The 20123-nt window shown below is 42.3% G+C and overlaps 3 protein-coding genes across 3 annotated transcripts; 1 reads left to right on the top strand and 2 right to left on the bottom strand.

Moving 5' to 3' along the window:
* The first annotated feature begins 8412 nt into the window (after positions 1-8412).
* LOC134223295 (uncharacterized) lies at positions 8413-9357 on the top strand. The gene has a single exon (XM_062702444.1). It carries the CDS (start codon positions 8449-8451, stop codon positions 9355-9357), a length of 909 nt encoding a protein of 302 aa, XP_062558428.1. The 5' UTR covers positions 8413-8448.
* A 9-nt stretch (positions 9358-9366) lies between these two features.
* On the bottom strand, positions 9367-10143 carry LOC134223296 (uncharacterized). The gene has a single exon (XM_062702445.1). The coding sequence runs from the start codon at positions 10105-10107 to the stop codon at positions 9415-9417; it is 693 nt and encodes a 230-aa protein (XP_062558429.1). The 5' UTR covers positions 10108-10143; the 3' UTR covers positions 9367-9414.
* Positions 10144-18071: 7928 nt separating this feature from the next.
* On the bottom strand, positions 18072-20063 carry LOC134222839 (uncharacterized). The gene is given in 3 exon segments (XM_062701987.1): positions 18072-18635; positions 18637-18963; positions 19620-20063. Coding segments are annotated over 3 exon segments (1299 nt in total). The 5' UTR covers positions 20028-20063.
* Between the last annotated feature and the right edge of the window lie 60 nt (positions 20064-20123).

Raw genomic sequence — 20123 nt, forward strand, 5'->3', positions numbered from 1 at the left:
TCGTTCGGCAAAATGGAAGATGAACGTACACAGCGAGTGTATTTGTTCGACGGTATAGAAAATACTCGACGTGGAGCTTTCGTGTGCAGGCATACCTGGAAGAGTTGGGGTTGTTGCATTGTATCGAAAAGCGACTGGAAGAGGAAGTGTTTTATCCGGATGATCCGACTGATTATGCGGCAGTGAAAGCGGAAAAAGAAGATAAGCGAGAAAAACGGAAGAAAGAAGACGCAAAGTGTAAATCGGTGTTAATTCACAACATTGCGGATTCACAACTGGAATATATTCGTGGAAAAACGTCACCAAAGGCTATTTGGGCAGTGCTGAAGCAAACATTCGAGCAAAAGGTGTTTCGGGAGTGTTTTTCTTGTTGAAGCAGTTGACCGGTGCAAAGTACAGTGATGGTCGTTCTATGGAAAGAGCACATTTTGTCGTTTGAGAAAGTTGTGCGGGAATTGGAATCGGCAAACATTAAGTTTGATGAGCCGGTTCTGGTATTTTTCTTGCTTCAATCAATGCCAAAGTCGTACGAACAGTTGATTACCGTACTGGAAACGCTTCCGGTGCAGCAGTGCTCTATGGATTTTGTTAAATCGAGACTGCTCAGTGAAGATGTAAAACGGCACTTACTTACTTACTTATGGATCCTGTACACCTCCGGTGGTGCAAAGGGCCGACTTTAAAGATCTCCATCCTGAGCGATGCCCGGCTATCGCTTTAACCTGTTGCCAGGTTAGATTTCGGTCGACTTCTTTTATTTCTTTATTGAGGCTTCTCCGCCATGAGCCTCTGGGTCTGCCTCTGCTGCGATGTCCCGCTGGGTTCCAGTCTAATGCTTGCTTACAGATTTCGTTTCCGCCCCTACGTAGAGTGTGGCCGACCCAGCCCCACTTCCGATCCCGAATTTCTGTTGTTATCGGCCTCTGGTGACAACGACGATGGAGCTCGTTGTTTGAGATCCAGTTGTGAGGCCACCAGGTCCGAATTATATACCGCAGGCATCTGTTAATGAACACCTGCAGCCGTTGAGTGTTCTCCACTGATACACACCATGTTTCGCTAGCGTATAACAGCACAGATTTCACGTTAGAGTTGAAAATTCGTATTTTGGTGCGTTCACTTATCTGCCTGTTTTTTTTTCAGATATTTCTTAAACTCGCAAAGGCAGCCCTTGCTTTCTTGATCCGTGCGCCTATGTCGATCTTGGTACCGCCGTCTGACGCCATTTGGCTACCAAGATATTGGAAGCTTTCAACATTCTCCACTGGTTGCCCGGCTACTGTGAAACTGGAAGGAGTCACCGTGTTTACATCCAACGATTTGGTTTTGTTGACGTTGATGACTAAACCTGCCGAGGAGGAGCGATCGGCAAGGTCGTTGAGCTTACTCTGCATATCAGAGCGCCGTTGCGCGAGTAGTGCAACGTCATCCGCCAATTCGAAGTCGTTTAGGTGCTCCATGGTTATAGGCTGCCATAACAGCCCGCGGTTTGGTTCACGGTCAATCGCATCTACCAGAATCTCATCGATTACGATGAGGAACAGTAACGGTGATAGAATACATCCTTGCCTCACACCAGCTACGACCCGGATAGGGTCGGACAGGACCCCATTGTGCAGCACTCTACACGAAAAGGCCTCGTACTGTGCTTCGATGAGGCCGATGATTTTCTCAGGAACCCCTTGCGTCTCAGGGCGCCCCACATATTCTCGTGATTGAGACGGTCGAAAGCTTCTTCGTAGTCAATGAATACCAAGTAAAGGGACTCTTGGAATTCGTTGACCTGCTCCAGAATGATGCGGAGCTTGACAATATGGTCCCACAGGATCTTCCGGCACGGAATCCGGCTTGCTGCCGCCGGAGAGTCGCATCGATCTTCTCCTGAATCCGGGCTAGGATAATTTTGCACAGAACTTTGAGAACGGTACACAGCAACATAATGCCTCGCCACTCATCTCATACAGCCAGGTCACCCTCTTTGGGCACCTTCACTAAGATACCTTGCATCCAGTCGACCGGGAAAGTTGCGGTGTCCCAGATATTACGAAATAAACGATGCAGTAGTTGAGCGGATGTCATGGGGTCAGCTTTGAGCATCTCGGCTGATATGCGGTCGACCCCTGGGGCTTTATTCGATTTCATGCTTTGGATGGCTGTTTGAATCTCTAGCAGTGATGGAGCTTCGGTATTGACGTGTGTTATACGTCGGATCCTAGGCAGATCATGCCGAGGTGGTGATGGCCTGGCTGGCACTGGCAAAAAGTTGTTCGAATTGCTCGAATCAGCGCTTCAGCTGGTCAGTTGGGTCGGTCAATAACTGATCCTCCGCGAATTTCACAGGCATCGTTGCATTCATCTTCGCCCCGCTTAAGCGTCGTGAGATATCGTAGAGGAGGCGAATGTCCCCGGTTGCGGCGGCTCTCTCTCCTTCGTCGGCCAGAGTCTGCCCACGCTCGCTTGTCCCGTCGACATGAGCGTTTTACTTCCTTCTCAAGAGCCGAGTATCGTTGACGGGCTAAGACTTTGGCTCCTCTGGTTTTCGATCGCTCTATCGCGGCTTTGGCTTCTCTTCGCTCCTCTATCTTCCTCCAGGTCTCATCGGTGATCCATTGTTTTCTCTGGGTGCGTAGTTCGCCCAGATTGTTCTCGCTGGTGGCGATGAAGGCATTCTTGATGGCGGTCCATTGGTCTTCCACGCTGCCACCTTCCGGAATATCTGCAGCACGCGTCTCCAGTTCTTCAACGAAGGACCGTTTCACCGTGGCATCTTCCAGTCGGCGTGTGTTGAATCGTCGTCCAACTCTTTCCTCCTGCCGACGAATCCGCGCAATGCGCAGGCGTATTTCGCCGATGAGGAGGTGATGATCAGACGCGATATCGGCACTACGTTTATTCCGTACATCAAGAAGGCTCCGTTTCCATTTTCGGCTGATGCAGATGTGGTCGATTTGATTTTCTGTAAAGCCGTCACGGGAGACCCACGTGACCTTGTGAACCGGTCGATGAGGGAAGAGCGATCCCCCGATCACCATGTCGTTATTACCACAAAATTCTGCGAACAGCTCTCCGTTTTCGCTCATTTCTCCGAGACCATGGCGTCTCATAATGCGCTCATGGTTCGAGTTGTCGGATCCGATCTTCGCATTGAAGTCGCCCAAACAGATCTTGATATCACCCTTCGGAATTCTATCTACGACGGCATTGAGTTGACTGTAGAAGTTCTCTTTGTCTTGCAGATCGGCAGCATCGGTTGGCGCATAACATTGGATTATAGTAAGGTTTCGGACCCGTGTTCTAAATCTGGCAACGATTATCCTTTCACTTATAGGTTCCCACTTCATAAGCGCAGAGTGTGCCTGAGCGCTTAGTAGGAAGCCAACTCCGCGATGCCGGGGAGCGTGTTCACCTCGTAAACCAGATTATAGCAGAACTTGTCCCGACGGCGTTCTGTGTTCTCCAAAGTTTGGCCAACGGACTTCACTCCAGTCCCAGGATCTCAAGCTTCATGCGGCGTGCCTCATTGGCAAGTTGTGCCAATTTACCCTGCTGGGCTAGGGTTAAAACGTTCCATGTTCCTATTCGTGTCCGTTGTTTCGCGCTAAGAGTCGTCGCCGTAAAATCAGTCCGTATTCTTTCATTATCGGATTCTCGAACAAATTGATGTTTCGGGAACAGTAGGTTGTTGGCCCAAGGTTCCCTATCCACCGGGATGGGGCTGCCATCTTAGGTATAGCTTCCGGGGAATAGCATTTCATACTCAGCCGCTGGATGCCAGAACAGACGCTGTTGGAGCCGCACCTCCTTGGTGGACAGACGCTCGATCAGTCGGGTCAAATTTGTTTAAAGTCCCACCCAACACCAGGACTAGGCTAGTGCGCTTTGAGCGGCACACGGTCGCTTTGATAGGGCCTGCTTGGGGACACATGCAGCTTTTTATAGAAGTTCAACAGAGCCCACTGTCGAACCCCACCACATCCTAGGCAGACCCCACAGTACGCACCCTCTCACTCTAGCTGATGGCAGAAGGACAACAGTGCCCAGGCTGCACTACCAGCTAAGTACGCAACCCTTAGCTGGCGGTCAATTGTCATCGGAAGACCCGTGGAAGCGTGAGTATTGGAACTTGTGAGGACCAGAGCTATGTTAGGCGCTCCTTCCCGGATGTCAACTCACCATTTCGCAGCCCAAATGTAAAACGGCAGTTCAGTGGAAATTCAAAAGTTTTGGATCCGGGAACGGCTTTTTGTCGGAAGAGGGTCTAAGTTCCCATTCAAGTGTCAGTCATGCGGAAAACCGGGTCATAAGCGAGTGGACTGTCCTGTGAAACAAGTGAAGAAGAAGAATAGGCCCGGAGCACACAGGGCTGAAGTGGAAAACGATGATATCGCTTTTGTCGCGAGCCTAGAACAAGATGCTTTGCATAGTGCTGGTAGTGATTTTCGTTGGGTGCTCGATAGCGGTGCTTCGGAGCACATGGTAAATGACAGAAGCTGTCTCATAAATATGCGAAGCTTGGGAGTACCGACAGTGATAAATGTTGCTAAGTCGGGTGTGTCACTGATTAGTCGCACAGTCGAGTCGGCGACGTCAAAATGAGTGCAATGGTGAACGGGAAGCAGCTATGCTGCACAGTGTACGACGTTTTGTTTGTTCCTGGCTTGTATAACAAGTTGTTCTCCGTAAAAAGAGTTGCGGAACGCGGAATGGAGGTGGTTTTCGGAAGAGATAGTGCGCGAATCATGAAGAACGGAAAAGTGTTGTGTACTGCGGAACGAAAGGGTCGATTGTACGAGCTAAAAGTGGATGTTATGAAAGTGTCTTCTGCCATGATCGGTGATTCAGAAAGCCAACATTCATTATGACATCGTAGGTTCGGTCACATTGGTAAGTCTGGCCTAATGAAACTGATCCGAAATGATATGATCGAAGGGATCGAAGGAAATTTGCAAGCTACTGACAATGTGAAAATCTGTGAACCGTGTATGATGGGTAAGCAGTCGAAGCTACCTTTCGAAGAGTTAGAGCTCGTTCGTCTCGTCCCTTGGAGTTAATTCACACGGACGTATGTGGTCCGTTCAAGCCGGAGTCTTGGGACGCAAAGAAGATTTTTGTGACATTTATAGACGATTACACGCACTTTACGGCAGTGTACGTGCTAAAAGCAAAAAGTGATGTGGTAACTGCGTTCAAAAAGTATGCCGCGATGGCTACTGCACATTTTGAGCGGAAGATCGCGAGACTTCGTAGTGACAACGGAACCGAGTATATAAACGAAGAACTGATTACGTATTGCAGTGAATCAGGAATCGTAATGGAACCAAGTGTACCTTATACGCCGCAACAAAACGGTGTTGCGGAGCGTATGAACAGAACGATTCTCGAACGCGCGCGTGCAATGTTGGATGAATCGGGCATTAATCGAATGTTGTGGTCGGAAGCGGTACAGGCGGCGGTTCACGTCATTAATCGGAGCCCGACTGGTGCGCTAGCGATTATGAAAACGCCGTATGAAATGTGGTACGGACGGAAGCCAAATGTATCAAGACTACGAGTGTTCGGAAGCAAAATGTTTTGTCATATCCCGAAAGAAAAACGTTCCAAATTGGACGTCAAAAGTCGCGTGTGCTATTTGATCGGTTATGGTTTTCACGGTTACCGTGCGTGGGACCCGGAACAGCGAAAAGTTATAGTTTGTCGTGATGTTGTGGTAGAAGAGCTTCCAGTGAAGCGAAGCATTCACCCGGAAGTGTACACGAACGATCATTTGGCTTCCGACCGCCTACCGGAACCGGAATCTGGACAAAGGTTTGAAGTCGTGGACGAAACGAAGAACCGAAGTGATGAAGACTCTGAGGAAGAACAAGATCAACATGAAGAATACGAAAGTGCGGAGGAAGTATTGATAGATACAAGGCCTGTTTAGTGGCGAACAGTGGTGCAATTTATCAACAATGCCAGCTGAGTGTGATTCTTTTGTTTTGTATTTTTCTCTGCTCCTCTTTGCCTATGACGGTGCCTTTCAGTCAGCAAGGCAAAGCAGGAGTAGCTTAGCAAACTCAGTTTGCCAACAGCGGGCTGAAGCTGATGATCATTCGGCACAAATTTCCTGTCATTGTCTTTCAAGTGATAGTATTCACCCATGCATTTATATAGGGCCGTCGCATTCACGCAGCAGCGAGTGAACTGAATGGACTGTCACTGCGGGCTGCGTGTGCAATGCGAAGAGAGGTCTTTTGTTTACTTCATCTTTGATTGTTGCTGCTAATCATTTTCAGTTTTCACTGCTAGGAGGTGAGTGTGAAGAGGAAATGGTATCAATATCCAACAAATTTCAGTCACTGAGACTGAGAATTCGCACCACTGGTGGCGAAAGGCTGCTCCCAACGCCATGGGTTTGATTACCAAGAAACGTACGCACCAGTTGTTCGCATAAGTACTGTGCGTACTTTATTAGCGGTGGCTGTTCAAAAGAACCTTCACGTACATCAAATGGACGTGCGTACTGCATTTTTAAACGGTAACCTCTCTGAAACCGATTTCATGCGCCTACCTCCAGGATTTGAGAGGGGGAGGAAAGTATGTAGGCTAAACAAATCCCTGTACGGGTTAAAACAGGCACCTCGTAGCTGGAACGAAAGATTTAATAAATTTATGCTACATCTTGGGTTCAATCGTTCTCAACACGACAGCTGCCTGTACGTTCGTAATAAAAATGGTTTGGTCTCCTATCTGATTTTGTATGTCGATGACATTATTTTGGCAACTAGTTCATTGGACGAACTGAAAGAGATCAAACGTAGCTTAACCCAAGAGTTTGAAATGGATGACATGAATGAACTCAATCATTTCCTTGGTTTGAAAGTTGAGAGAAACTTGGAAAAAGGCACATTGACTATAAACCAGACTCAGTACATCAGTGCCTTGTTGAAGCGATTCGGTATGAATAATTGTAGACCGGTGTCCACACCTTTGGAAGTCAACCTCAAGTTGGAGAAGAACATGTCAGATCCGGTGACGCAGCATCCATATCGGGAGCTTGTCGGATGTTTAACATACCGCATGCTTTCATCGCGCCCCGATATCAGTTCAGCGGTAAATTTCCTCAGTCGTTTCCAAAGCCGTGCAACAGACACTCACTGGACACATTTAAAAAGGGTATTGCGCTACCTACAAGGAACGAAGGACTACAGTTTGGTCTACAGACGCAATGAGAACCCGGAGCCTCTAGTTGGATACGCCGATGCCGATTGGGGAAGCGACATCAATGACCGCAGATCAACATCCGGAAGTTTGTTCCAGGTGTTTGGGAATTCAATACTGTGGACTACAAGGAAGCAGACGACCGTCGCTTTGTCATCTACAGAGGCGGAGTACGTGTCGCTAAGTAACGCCGCCTGTGATGCAATATGGACAAGAAATATATTGAAGGATCTAGGAATCGATTGCCGCAATCCTACAAAGCTATATGAAGACAACCAATCGTGTATACACATCGCCAACGAACCATGTGACCAGAAAAGATTGAAGCATTTGGATATACGATACCACTTTATCCGTGAGTGTATTCAATCTGGTGAAATACGAGTGCAGTACATACCGACGCAGGAGCAGGTTGCAGATATGTTCACCAAGAGCCTTCCAGCTAGCTGTTTCAAGAAACATTGCTTCACGCTTGGTCTGAGAGGGGGTGTTGTGAAACAGACAGCAGCGTAAATAATAATAGTTGATTGAGTTCGTTTTAGAGTGTAAGCCGAATGTCAAATTGTCCTACCTTTTATATGCACCATTCTTGAAACTCTGTTACCCGCCTTTTTATCATTCTGAATAAAGCTATCGTTGAGTAAACACGTGTGTTAGGGCCAATTTCTTCACCTCCGCTTAAATCTTAAGCGGTGCTTACCCATACGATTAAACCGGGTTTAAGCACTAAGGGGAGGTGAAGAAAACGTCCCTTAGAGATCTTTATTTCGTCAGTAATCCTTCGAGTTTGACATTGCACTCTAGCGGCTTCTGGTGACAATGTCATACGAAACATCGTTTCGTGTAACAAGCTCGCAAGATGGTGGTAGAGGAGTTGAGCGACGAATTTTTTAGTAAATTGTTCAAGCTGTTACGTCTGTTTGTCTGTGGGGAAAGACTTCTATGGACTACCTTCGAAAACCAGGGCTAACCTCATTGTAATATGGCACATAACTTGTGTTTACAAATTAGAAGATTTTTTACAGCTCGCCGTCTACTATTGGAAATTGTAACAGTCGGTAAATTCCTAATTTACCGCGTTATCACTCAGATCAGTTCAATTAGTTTTGCTGACGATTGCATATGTTGATATATACAAAATATGTATTGCAATCCTTATGATCTCTTATCATGGTAATAGCTGTATCACAATCAGCCTGAATTTAACTAAATATTGCTCAGTATACGCGAACGTTTCCACAGATTAGCATGGAGAAAGCTCCCCTTCGAGACGTGGAACAACCCACAAAAAGCGCCAGGACTCTGTCGGAATGGAAGAAACCGCTGCTGGTAACTTTCGGCTCCTTAGCACTCATTATAACAGGCTTCGTAACTTACACCTACTTGTATTTCGATCGGATCCATCAACAACGAACAGCTCCGGGTACAAATTCTGAAACAATTGACCATCGATCTGAACTCGGGCCATGCACAGCTGATGCGTACAATATCAACGAAACCGAATTTACATACCACTTGCATCCAGATGAAGTATATTTCAGGATCAATGGACGACAGGACACGGAAGTTCAGTCGGGAAAGGCTTGTGACGTTCAGACAACAAAATCGAAAATATTCACTCAAGTGTTGCAAGAGCTGCAAACCGTTTACGGATTCGTACATGCTCCGGAGCTACTGTCTCGGGAAAGCCATTGGGCCTGGAACGAGATTGATTCTCGAAGATATTACTTAAAGCTAAACAAAACGGAACTCTCCTACGTCATTAGCGATCCACTTTCAATAGATTACAGCCCCGACGAATGGTCTGCGAGTGTGAAGGACGCAAAGACCCTTCGGTTCGACTGCCCCAGCATCGAAGTAGCGGACCATATAGGAAAAATTGAAATAGCGTGGGTAAAATTCGGTCAATTCATGCAGATTGATAAAGACGTTGAAACATTATTGACGTCCAGTAGAGTATTCAAGACTGCAGACGCGTGGCGAGTTCTAATATTTGAATGTCTTGCAAAATATCGATTACCTGCACACTCGGAGGAACTGGCGAAGTGTTCGGATGATACATGTGTCATGAATTGGTTCTGGCCGCAGGAGGGTTTAATGTTCATCAGAATCATATATGAGAATGGTCAATGGTCTCTGGAAGAACGGGAGAAATAAAATATAATATGCTCTATTCAATACAGTTTATTAAAGCTATAATTTGTGACTTTTTTTTTATCGATCGTCTGTCGATTCTTCGGATCCCTCATTCGAATCCTTTTCCTCGCTGGATCGGTACTCTGCGGCTCCTTCCAGCTCCCAGTGGTTATCTTCCAAACGAAATTTAAACTCCAGTAAATTACCGCTCGACCAACTCCAGAGCTCTTCAACATTCCTTGTTGTAGTCGCCTCGTGCGAGTTCTCGCTCTTCATCAACCCAACGTCTACATTCTTCCCCGTTTTCCCCTCATGGCCCATCAGCAACAACTCCTGCAGGGCCATGGCCACCATCGTGCTGATCTCGGAGTCCCTGGCCAGTTCCACCAAGCTATCCACATTCTCACCGAATTTTATCAATAATCCATCGGTATCCACCTTTAGCTCGACGACTGCCGACTCTGATTCCACTACAGGACCGAACAGGGCCCCGATCAATCCATCTACGCTCTCTCCCTTCAATTCATTCGTGCTTGGTAAACTTCGTGAAATTTGAACAACTGCGGTTGTGGTCTCCACGGTACTAACCGGCACACTCGGCGAACTCTGGCACGGCAACTCCTTTGATCGCAAAGCTTCGCCCTGCTGATAAACTACCCATCCTATCACGATAACGGACAGCAGCACGCCATACAACACTAGCTTCGAAACTGATTTCGAAGTCGCGCTCCGATTTATTACACCACCTTCCAAGTCGTACTGCACCTTCATAGTTACTAACTGATCAATACTAAGCCTCCCGGAGGGGGTTCATCCAGCATATATAATCGATCGATGACCTTAAGTCGATCGGAACACGTAGATCGATCCATTCGATGGCATTCGAGCGATCATTGTCCGTACATACAGTCGGGATCATGTTTTGGCGGAGATTGCAGCGAAAAACTAAACAAACCGAGCCAATATTCATTGCCAGTCGTCCATCGAGATGAGGCCGAGGCTTTACAAGTTCAGAGCGCCACCGAGCGATAAGAACAGAAGCAAATTAGATTTCCATTGCAATGAGGATCTCTCAAAGGCCACAGCTTTTTCAATAAACATAAAGGGTAATGAAAGTTAATCGGTATGAATGAAATAGATTCCAACACTACTAAAAATCCACACATATTTATTGGCAAAAATCCATAGATTTTGCTTATGAAGTATATCAGCGCACACATAACCATTCTCCTCGCGAACTACTAATAAAATATATATCCAAATAAACTTTATGTGTGGTCTCGAATTAGCAATTATTTAATTTATGTGTGGTTCTATATCGATTATATTAGGGTGGAGCTATTGCAAAAATTTATAACGGCGACACATATATCGACATATATCGACACAGATATTTTTGGCAGTCAATCAACAGTAAGTTCTGAATACGTGTTTGTGAGACAGGACTTTAACACATATCAAAAACGGTGCATGGTAAAAATTAAGGATTGTAAGTCTTCACGCAGAAAAATCTTTTTTAAAAACAATAATATTTGACATAAATTCAAAAAGAATTTCGAATTTTCCATTATTGTTGTTTTCAAAAGAGCTTCGTAAGCTCGAACTTTATAAAGCTCTTTTGAAAGCTTCGATCGATAAAAATAGTATTGTTGATTCAACAAGAGATTGATGTTTGATTCAAAAGTCATAATTTTTTGAATTAAATAGATTTTCTTTTTGTTTATTTTGATGGATTTTAATAATCATTTATGTAAATATTATGTTTATTTTTATAATTTCAAATTTCTAGTGTCTATAAATTTTACAATATTTTTTCACTTTTTTTAGCTTTCAATTTCCAGTGCCATAAGGGTATGGATAGAACCAACATTCGCCAAGCTGAAAAAAACAATTTTTGCATTTGTAATATAGAAAATAATACACATAATTAATTTGCTTGATTGTGCAGTTATTTCACTTACCTATTTAACACGCACAGAACGTTTTTTTTATTTGTTAATCCCCCATGCATTTAGGGGTCTTCAGTTGGCCTTGCGAGCAAAGGCGTAGAATTCTGCCACTGAAAAATAGTTTCTCCAGAACTTCGAATTGCTGAAAAAATAAATAGAAATAAGCAGATTTAAACAGATTTTCCTGCATTAATAGAAAAAATATACAAAACTTCACACTTATTCACAGTTTCTTTGTTCGGTAATATTTTTTACCGAATTGTATTGTAAATCTCAATCAAATACTGAAAACTCGGTTATTTTATAATCAGTATTTGATGATTATTTTGGAAAATTACTGAAATACTGTTCTTGTTTGTACCGAGTTATCCGTAATAGCGAATCTTCACTGACTAACCCCAAAAGTCAGTAAATGCAATCACTGAGTTCTCAATATTTTGATTTCTGTACCGAACAGCTCTTCAAAATCAAATGTCAGGACTTTGTCCCGCGTATTTTACATTATCATCTCAACCACATCGTTCGAGCTTTGAAAAAAAAACTACAGCATCAGTGTTCAAATATGCTTATAAAAACATTTAAACGCTCCCCGGAAAGCAATTCAAGAGAAGAATCACAAAGCCGCTAGTGAACTGAGGCCGGAATAGAAGACCAAGAAATGTTCCCGAGGGTGCTCCCGCAAAATTCAGATGAATTAACGTTGTGATATTTTTTTCGATCTTCCGATCTAAGATGAACATGTCTCATGCAAAAATTAGACGATCCCACCCATTAAAGCCTAATCAACACCCGCCAAATCTTCTGAGGAGCATCAAAATCACGATGGGCGGAAATTGAAAACAATTCTCAGATCCATCCGAAGCGCTCTGAACGCATGCATTTATGCTAATTTGCAATTCAAATGCGTACATTATTGACCCCTTTGTGAAAGATAATAAATAATTGTTCGAAATACATACTTTGAAATATTGAAATTGTTTTGATTTTTTAAAACATTAAAAAATAAATACACACTTAATCACGGCTTTTTTGTTCGGTAATTTTTTTTATGGTTTTCGAACCGTAAAACGTAAAAAATACTGGAAACTCGGTAATTCGACAAATTTTTTCCGACGGTCAGCATTAAGCAGAATGATTGATGTACTGAATTCCGTAATGATTAGTACCGACTTTTTTGTAATAAGTGGATGTATACTAATGTTTACTGAATAGATTAAAAAGTCAGTAAACACGAATACCGAAATTACGGTATTTGGTTATTTTTTACTGACAATGCGTTTCAAAACTAAACGTCAACTAAACTCGTGGTTTGAAAAGGCAAAACTTTCATTTTCTCGCATTTTTTCAAGGTTTTGGAAGCAAACGGTACAGTTGGTGTTTTTTCTTCGCAGGACTTTTGAAAAATCAAACAGTCTTGAGCAGGCACCCTCGATAGCATCTCGATTTGAAGATCCATGAATCGAAAAAAAAAGTACCGCGCAGATGTTTTGGTTCGTTTTGGCCCTTTATGCCGGCTGCTACTGTCTCCATTAGCCGTAAACTATCAGGTTTCCAACGGCAATCCATTTCCAAGCAGTAGTAGGGATCCATGCCCAAGCAGCACTTGGCACTTTGGTTATTGTCGAGTACAAGTGCCTACACCGCCAGAATCTTGGCCAGAATGGAATCAGAATCGAAATTGATTGTTGAATCTAGTAGGAAATTGTTAATTTACGTAAACTCATTTAAATGACTATCGTTGAAGTTGAAGCAACGATACATTTTTGTTCTTATTATTCTAACATATTAAGTCAACAATGATATTCTTTTATATATTCCACAAAATATTTATGATGTTTATTTATACAAAATAAACGAGTTCAGTAACTGGAAATTTCGGTAAACCCCAGTGAACGAAAAAATTACCGAGAAAGTCAGTTAATTTTTGACATTTCATGAGCTCGAATCTTTACCGACTTTTCAGTAGCATTTAAAATTACCGAGTTAAGTCAGCTGTTCAAAAACCCAGTAAAATTTTACCGACTTCGGTAATCGAAACTAACAGTGTATATACCGAACATCATAGTAAACAAATGAATTACCGAAAAAAACAGCAACAAAATTTGCTGACAAAATCGGTAATTCTTGACATTTCAAGCATTTCCAACCTTACTGACTTTTCAGTAAAAAAAATTTACCGAGTTTAGTCAGCTGTTCAAAAACTCAGTAAAATTTTACCGACTTCGGTAATTGAAACTAACTGTGAGATTCTGACAGTTCTCAATACTCGATTGGCTCAAGATCTCTGAATGTAGAATCCTTAGCTCAACAATTTCAACTCACATCGTGTTCGTATGTTGTTATTATTTCAGTAAAAACTTCACATTAAATCTTAGCAAGTTCGACGAATTTTAAGTAGCTCGGATCTTTTTTTTGTTTGAAGCTTATGGAAAAAATTATGATGAATCATCTGTCAGTTTGCGGGGAATAAAAAAAAACCTGAGTAAGATGTAAGCATTTTAAGCAAATTAGAGCGCTCTGCCTAATTGCATAAAACGAATAATACGATCACTTTGAATGTTAGTTAAATGAATCATGTAACCAATACAAATAAGTTTAACCATCAGGAACTCGCACCGTTGTAAAAAGTTGAACATATTCATTCACAACAGAGGTGGGATTGTGTGATTGATCCAGAGCCAAGCGAGTCCTAGAGGCATTTATCAAATTTTAAAGTTTTGACTTTTTGAATAAAAGCAAGGATTTAAAAAAAAATGTCCCGCGCTGGCACATAATATATCTGGTCACATTAGTCTTGTACATAACTCTTCTGATTTTTTAGCCTTGAGAAGATTTTTGAGCTTTCTTTCAAGCCTCAAATACTCTTCGAAAAGCTCAGACCTTCCGTGTTTACGGAAAGCCTTGAAGGCATCAGATTTCTCGAAATACACCTTAGTACATTCATCATCCCATCCAGGAGTGGCTGGTCTTCTTATGACAGATGTACTTGGAGCGCATCGTTTCTAGTGCGCTTCTAGTGCGCTTTTTTTTAATTAATTCGGTAAAGAATCGATATTTATCCAGCGGTGGAAGAATATCAGTTGATTCAATACCAATTTTTACCGCCGATGCAAATTTTTGCCAGTCAATGTTCTTCGTGAGGTCGAGAGGTCGAGAGATTGTTGATAGCTACTTTTAATTGTAGTAACTATCAGCATATGGTCACTACCATGGGGATCTTGGATTACCTTCCACGTGCAATCTAATGATAGTGAATTTAAACATAAAGACAGATCAATACGGCTTTGTTGACCATTTGGTCCTATTCGAGTTACTCCACCAAGGTTCAGAATATTCAAGATGAAATCGTCACACAAATCATAGAAAATTTGCGTTTATAATCGTCATATCGTTCGCCCCATTCAGTTCCATGTGCATTCATATCACCCATATCACCCAGAAGGGAGACTGCGCTCCAAAGTTGTCGACGATTAAGTGGAGCGTTTGGTGGAATATAAACAGAAGCTATGCAAAGATCATTATTCTTTACATTTATTTGGCAAGTGACGATCTCTAAGCCATTAACAGTCGGAATGGGAATTCTGTATAGAAAGTGTGCCATTTTTTGATTCCCAAATCATCCGCCACCATAATGATCATCCCGATCTTGGCGAATAATGTTAAAATCGTGGAAGTTGATTTCATCTTCAGAAGAAAGCCATGTTTAACAGAGTGCAAATATATCGCAATCAGAGTTGCGAATTAAAAATTTAAACACATCCTATTTATGTCTTGTATGGCCGTATTATCCATCGAAAGATACAAGTCCTGCAAGAAGGGGCCATGAAACAATCAATTGCTTCAGATAACTTTCAACTGTTGGAATAAAGAGGTCAATGATTGGCCTCAATGAATTCGGAATATTGAATAAGTTCAAAATACGACCCACAAGGTCCTTAAAGCGGGCAAGGTGGATCGATCAGGTGGAAGATGACTTGCGGACCCTCCGTAGACTGCGTGGTTGGCGACGTGTAGCCATGGACCGAGCCGAATGGAGAAGACTCTTATATACCGCACAGGCCACTTCGGCTTTAGTCTGATTAAATAATAAAAAGGTCCTTAAAGGATATCAATCCTCGCTTGGACGAGATTCTCTTCTTGGAAGTGCGAGTAGCAGTTTTCTGCTCAGAGATATTTCTTGACTGATGTTTCTTTGTAACATCAGTTTTAGGCAATGGCGGGAATGTCTTACTGCAACATGGGTCAAAAGGAGCACTATGGACAGGCTGCTTCGGAATTTTAAATAGTCCCCCATAACCATCAGATTTCGGCAAGCTTCTAGGGGTGATTTTTGTTTTCTAACGGCGCAATCCCGGGGAAGACAGTTTCTTCCTCTTTTCGGGTACGTGTACCTCCGCAGAATCATCCATATCGGCTACGTCAGAGTCCGATTCGTCTATGGAAATGACATCATAAAAATCACTTACTTGAACGGCAGCTGAAATAGCAGCCGTTGCGTTGGCAGTTGCGGATGTGTCTTGCGACTTCACCATTTATGCATACGACTGCTTAGAGCGCTGTACTAACAAACACTTAACTTTTTGAGTGCGCTTTTTGTACACCGAACATTCATGCAAACCATAGGGAGGGTCCATGCTACAATAAGCGCACTTTGTAACTTGTTGTTGGCAGGACTCCTCCCTATGCTTTTCAAAACATTTGCCACAACGAGGCTTGTTGTCGCAAAACTCGGCAGTGTGCCCCAACTGTTTGCAGTTGGTACAATTGAAAACTCTGGGTACAAAAAGACGCACCGGAAACAACATATTTTCGATATCTACATATTTTGGGAGTATCGAACCGGCAAACGTTACCCGTAGCGAACCTGACTTCGAATATACTTTTTTACCATCTACCATAGCTGCTGAATGCAATTCAAGACAAAATTTTCAAAACGACTTATCTGCTTTTGTAAACAAAGATTCAAACGACGATTTGACGAATCTGATAGCTCACCGACGCAAACCAACACCACCAATAGGTAGGGGAAGGATTCCGCTACCTGTTGATGATGTTGGTTTGCGTGGGAGAGCTATCAGATTCGTGAAATCGTCGTTTGAATCTTTGTTTACAAAAGCAGATAAGTCGTTTTGAAAATTTTGTCTTCAATTCCTTGCAGTCCAGAATATCCACGGTAGACTGCAGGGCATTCTTTAAACGGCCTTTTCCTGCAAGTACATCCTTGCAAGTCAGGCTCGCTGCGTTAATTACGCCTTCAATCTCGACCTCCCACGATAGACACATAAACCAAGTATTCCATATTATAGTTCTGGTCTTTTGCGATAGCATTAATGCAAATATGCATCCTGGTATGTAGGTGCGGTTACACGTAATTTGTTCCGATTGATCTGATGAAAATCAGTTTTTGGAAAAAGACGCGTCAAGTCACGTTTGATTCCTAAAAAATCAATACTTTTCACTTTCTGCCGAAAGTAAACAACCCAGGGACCAGGTGATGTGGCCTGGTGAAATCGCATGCGAACGACATTGTCTTTGGGAGGCGTTTCGCCTCCACTCACTTCGTCCATGTATCAAAGATAAAAAACTTAAATAAATTTATTTAAAAAACAAAAACATTTTTTTGGACCAGGCTAATGCCCACTCTTTCTGTACTGTCCGATTCTTTCTGTCGAGAAAAAAGTGTACCCAACTCCACTGCATGCAAACAATACAATGCGAATAGGTACTTACAAACGTGAACCTGCATGAATGCTTGGAAGAAATATTTATGCTTCGTTTTCAATAGAATACCCAAGTAACACCGAAAACATCTTTTCTAGCGGAGACCTAATAAACTTCTTGTATGACGGTTAAAATGATGAAATAGAAAACATGTTATGTTTGAAAAAAGCTGTGAAAAGGTGTTTGCCAAACATACATCTGTTTGATCTTAAAAGATGTTTTGGACTACATTCTCATAACTTACTGATAACATGCCTTATTTTGACATTTGTTTGGGTTTTCAAGATGTTTTGTTTTACATTCTCACGACATAAAACATGTTGTCAGGATGATTTCACGAACTTACAAATAACATTTTCATTTTTTGACATTTGTTCACACAGAAGATGTGTAGTTATGATGTATGCTTAGTTCAAATCAGTATTATGGACTTAATTTCAACATCTTGTCGTAAGAGTCCTATAACACTGTACTTGTCGTAACTCAGCTATGAATATTTTTTATCGACTCTGTCGTTTATCGAGAAAACGCCATATTGCTATTTCGCAAACTCAAACATGTGTTTATATTTTAATTCCTAAATTATATGTTTTTGGTATAGTGCATATATTTCTCCAATCAACGGCGCTTGAATTTGGAATAAATAAAATGAAAAGTTGCACGATGAATCATGAGTCGCATAAATTTCAAACTCATGCATCGACACAAAATTCAAAATCCGTGAATGTGTCTTTATAATAATTTTATTGAAATAGGAATTCGTAGTTGATTTTATGCATGCATTTTTTCTTTCGGTTTTGTTTATTATTCAATTTGATTGGCAAAAATTGACAACTTTTTTTAGTACTCGATTTGACAGATCACATCATGTTGAGAAATTGTTATTGAATACTTAATTCAAACTTAATTTTAGTCTTGTGAGTGTGTTACGATTACTTTCTTGTGACTGAAAGATGTTGAAAATATGAACAATTTTTGCGCTGTTTCGGTCGTGTAAAGGTAATAAAACAAGTTTATATACCAACATGAATCAACCTATATGTTTGAAACGTGTATTTTTTACTTTCATACGACAAACCGTGTTACTTGGGTATGATGTTCCTCATTTCGTGTAATGAAAGAGTCCTTTAGCTGCAATAATGTGTCAACCATATCTGCACGATTGCGAGCTGAGAAGGGGCACTTCACTTCGACTGTTATTACACCGTGGCAATCACACAAAAATATTGCATCCGGCGATGCACCCATGAACGGATAATCTTCATGAATTACAAATCCCGATTTTATTTTTAACAAGTTCTGATGCAAGTGCTTCACTGATTCGAACAATTGCTCAACTGCTTTTACTTCGTAAGTTTTGCCGTATCTTGTAGCGGATGAAGTGAATGTTGCTTCATTGGGGTAACATATTCTTTTCACCAGTGACATCGATGGTTGCTCCGGTTTTGTGCAACACACATCTTTCATGTTTGAAGCCGTGATACGCCCACTCCGGAAAACATTCCACCACTTGGAATCCGATTGGTCTGCGGTAAGCTTATCAATCTTCATCAACAGATCTGATTCACTTGTAAAATTGCGAATGAACTCTGCCGCTACTTTTTGTAACTGCTCAATTGTACTCTTGTTTAAAGGCAGGGTCGTAGAGTTGTTGGAAATTGTAGTTCTTAAGATCATTTTTAAGTTCAGACTCGTGTGTACAAATTGTACAACTGAAGGCCATTTGTTTTTCACCACAAAATAGAGTGGTACCAGCAACATTTATTCCGTCCATCTGTAGCGAGCTCAATAAATTTCGACAGCGAAAATCGTAATTAGTTGAAGTTGATGGAGTGGTGGCATAATATGTTTTCTGGATCTGCTTGTCGAAGTCAATGCCACGTACTTTTTTATACAGGTTTTCGCTGATACTCGTCGGTGGCTTCTTCCAGTACACCGGTAAATCAGTAACTGACAACTAGAAAAAAAAGTACACATTAGTAATGAAGAACTATTATAGATTCAATCACCAACCGAAGTGAGCTCTCGCGATAATCGGGGTTTTTCCCACGTCCCACTGTCGCAACCAGGGGACTGAAGAGAAGGCTAATACGCCTACCCACTATTCATTCAATATGGCGTATAATGTTTTTGTTTTAATTTCGTTTGATTCATGATAACAAAACTATGGAAATATCGACGAGCTATTTTTCGACATAAAGAAGCCATACAAACACAAAAGGCTCGATGTACCTCAACCAATTGCAAGTTTTCGCCAGAAGAAATTAAATGTCGACAATTAGCACTAACTGCGTAAGAACCAATCACCCAAAAAGAGCGCTGAATTCGGGTATACTACCCAGAAACTGGGTACCAAAAACAGAAGTACCAAAAGCGATGTTGGGTAGAGTGCCATTGTACCGCGGATGACAGGCGTTTCACCCTCCTGGTCGCAACCGACCACATCGTGAGTACTGCGCATGATGGCGCACGGCTATGGTATAGATGCGCACAACTCATAATGCAGTTGCAACATCCGGAAATGGAAGAAAACCCGATTGTCACTAATGCTCATTTCGTTTTCCAACTGGGTCTACAATACATATTTCTACTTCAGCATAATAAAAAACTTACTTTCTTCTCGAGTATTGACGTTCGAATGCCCTCTAATGCAAACAACGTTGCACCGATATGACTGCAACATTCCAAAAGACCGATGGCACAGTTGCAGTGCGCTGCAAGTATCCTGCCGGATTCACTAATTAAAATCCATGGTGTCAGAGGGTTTTCATTTAATGCGAAGGAATGTCGTACGGATCCATGCACTGCGTATACGTCGTGCACTTTCTTTCCGGAAACACTCTTAACCCATCCATTTTTGTAATACAAAATAGCTTCCATGCCTTTAGCGCAATCTTTGGGTTGACCCGTAAATGGATTTGGATGCTCGACCAGGAATTGATATATACTGGCAAATGTGATCGTCAAAGGCACTTCCTGCGGCGACGTGTTCAGTGCTGACGGGTTCACTCCGTAACACATGGCGATTTTCTCGCGATATCTTCGTGCAGCCACTTCACAATCCCTTAAAAAAACTCAAAGGTGCAGCCCAATCGGGTTGTACGCAAAGGTGACGTA

The sequence above is a fragment of the Armigeres subalbatus genome, chromosome 3 (assembly GCF_024139115.2).
Source record: "Armigeres subalbatus isolate Guangzhou_Male chromosome 3, GZ_Asu_2, whole genome shotgun sequence".
NCBI lineage: Eukaryota > Metazoa > Arthropoda > Insecta > Diptera > Culicidae > Armigeres > Armigeres subalbatus.

Coding starts and splice junctions, on each gene's coding strand:
- LOC134223295 (XM_062702444.1), top strand. CDS start 8,449: ATGGAGAAAGCTCCCCTTCGAGACGTGGAACAACCCACAAAAAGCGCC.
- LOC134223296 (XM_062702445.1), bottom strand. CDS start 10,107: ATGAAGGTGCAGTACGACTTGGAAGGTGGTGTAATAAATCGGAGCGCG.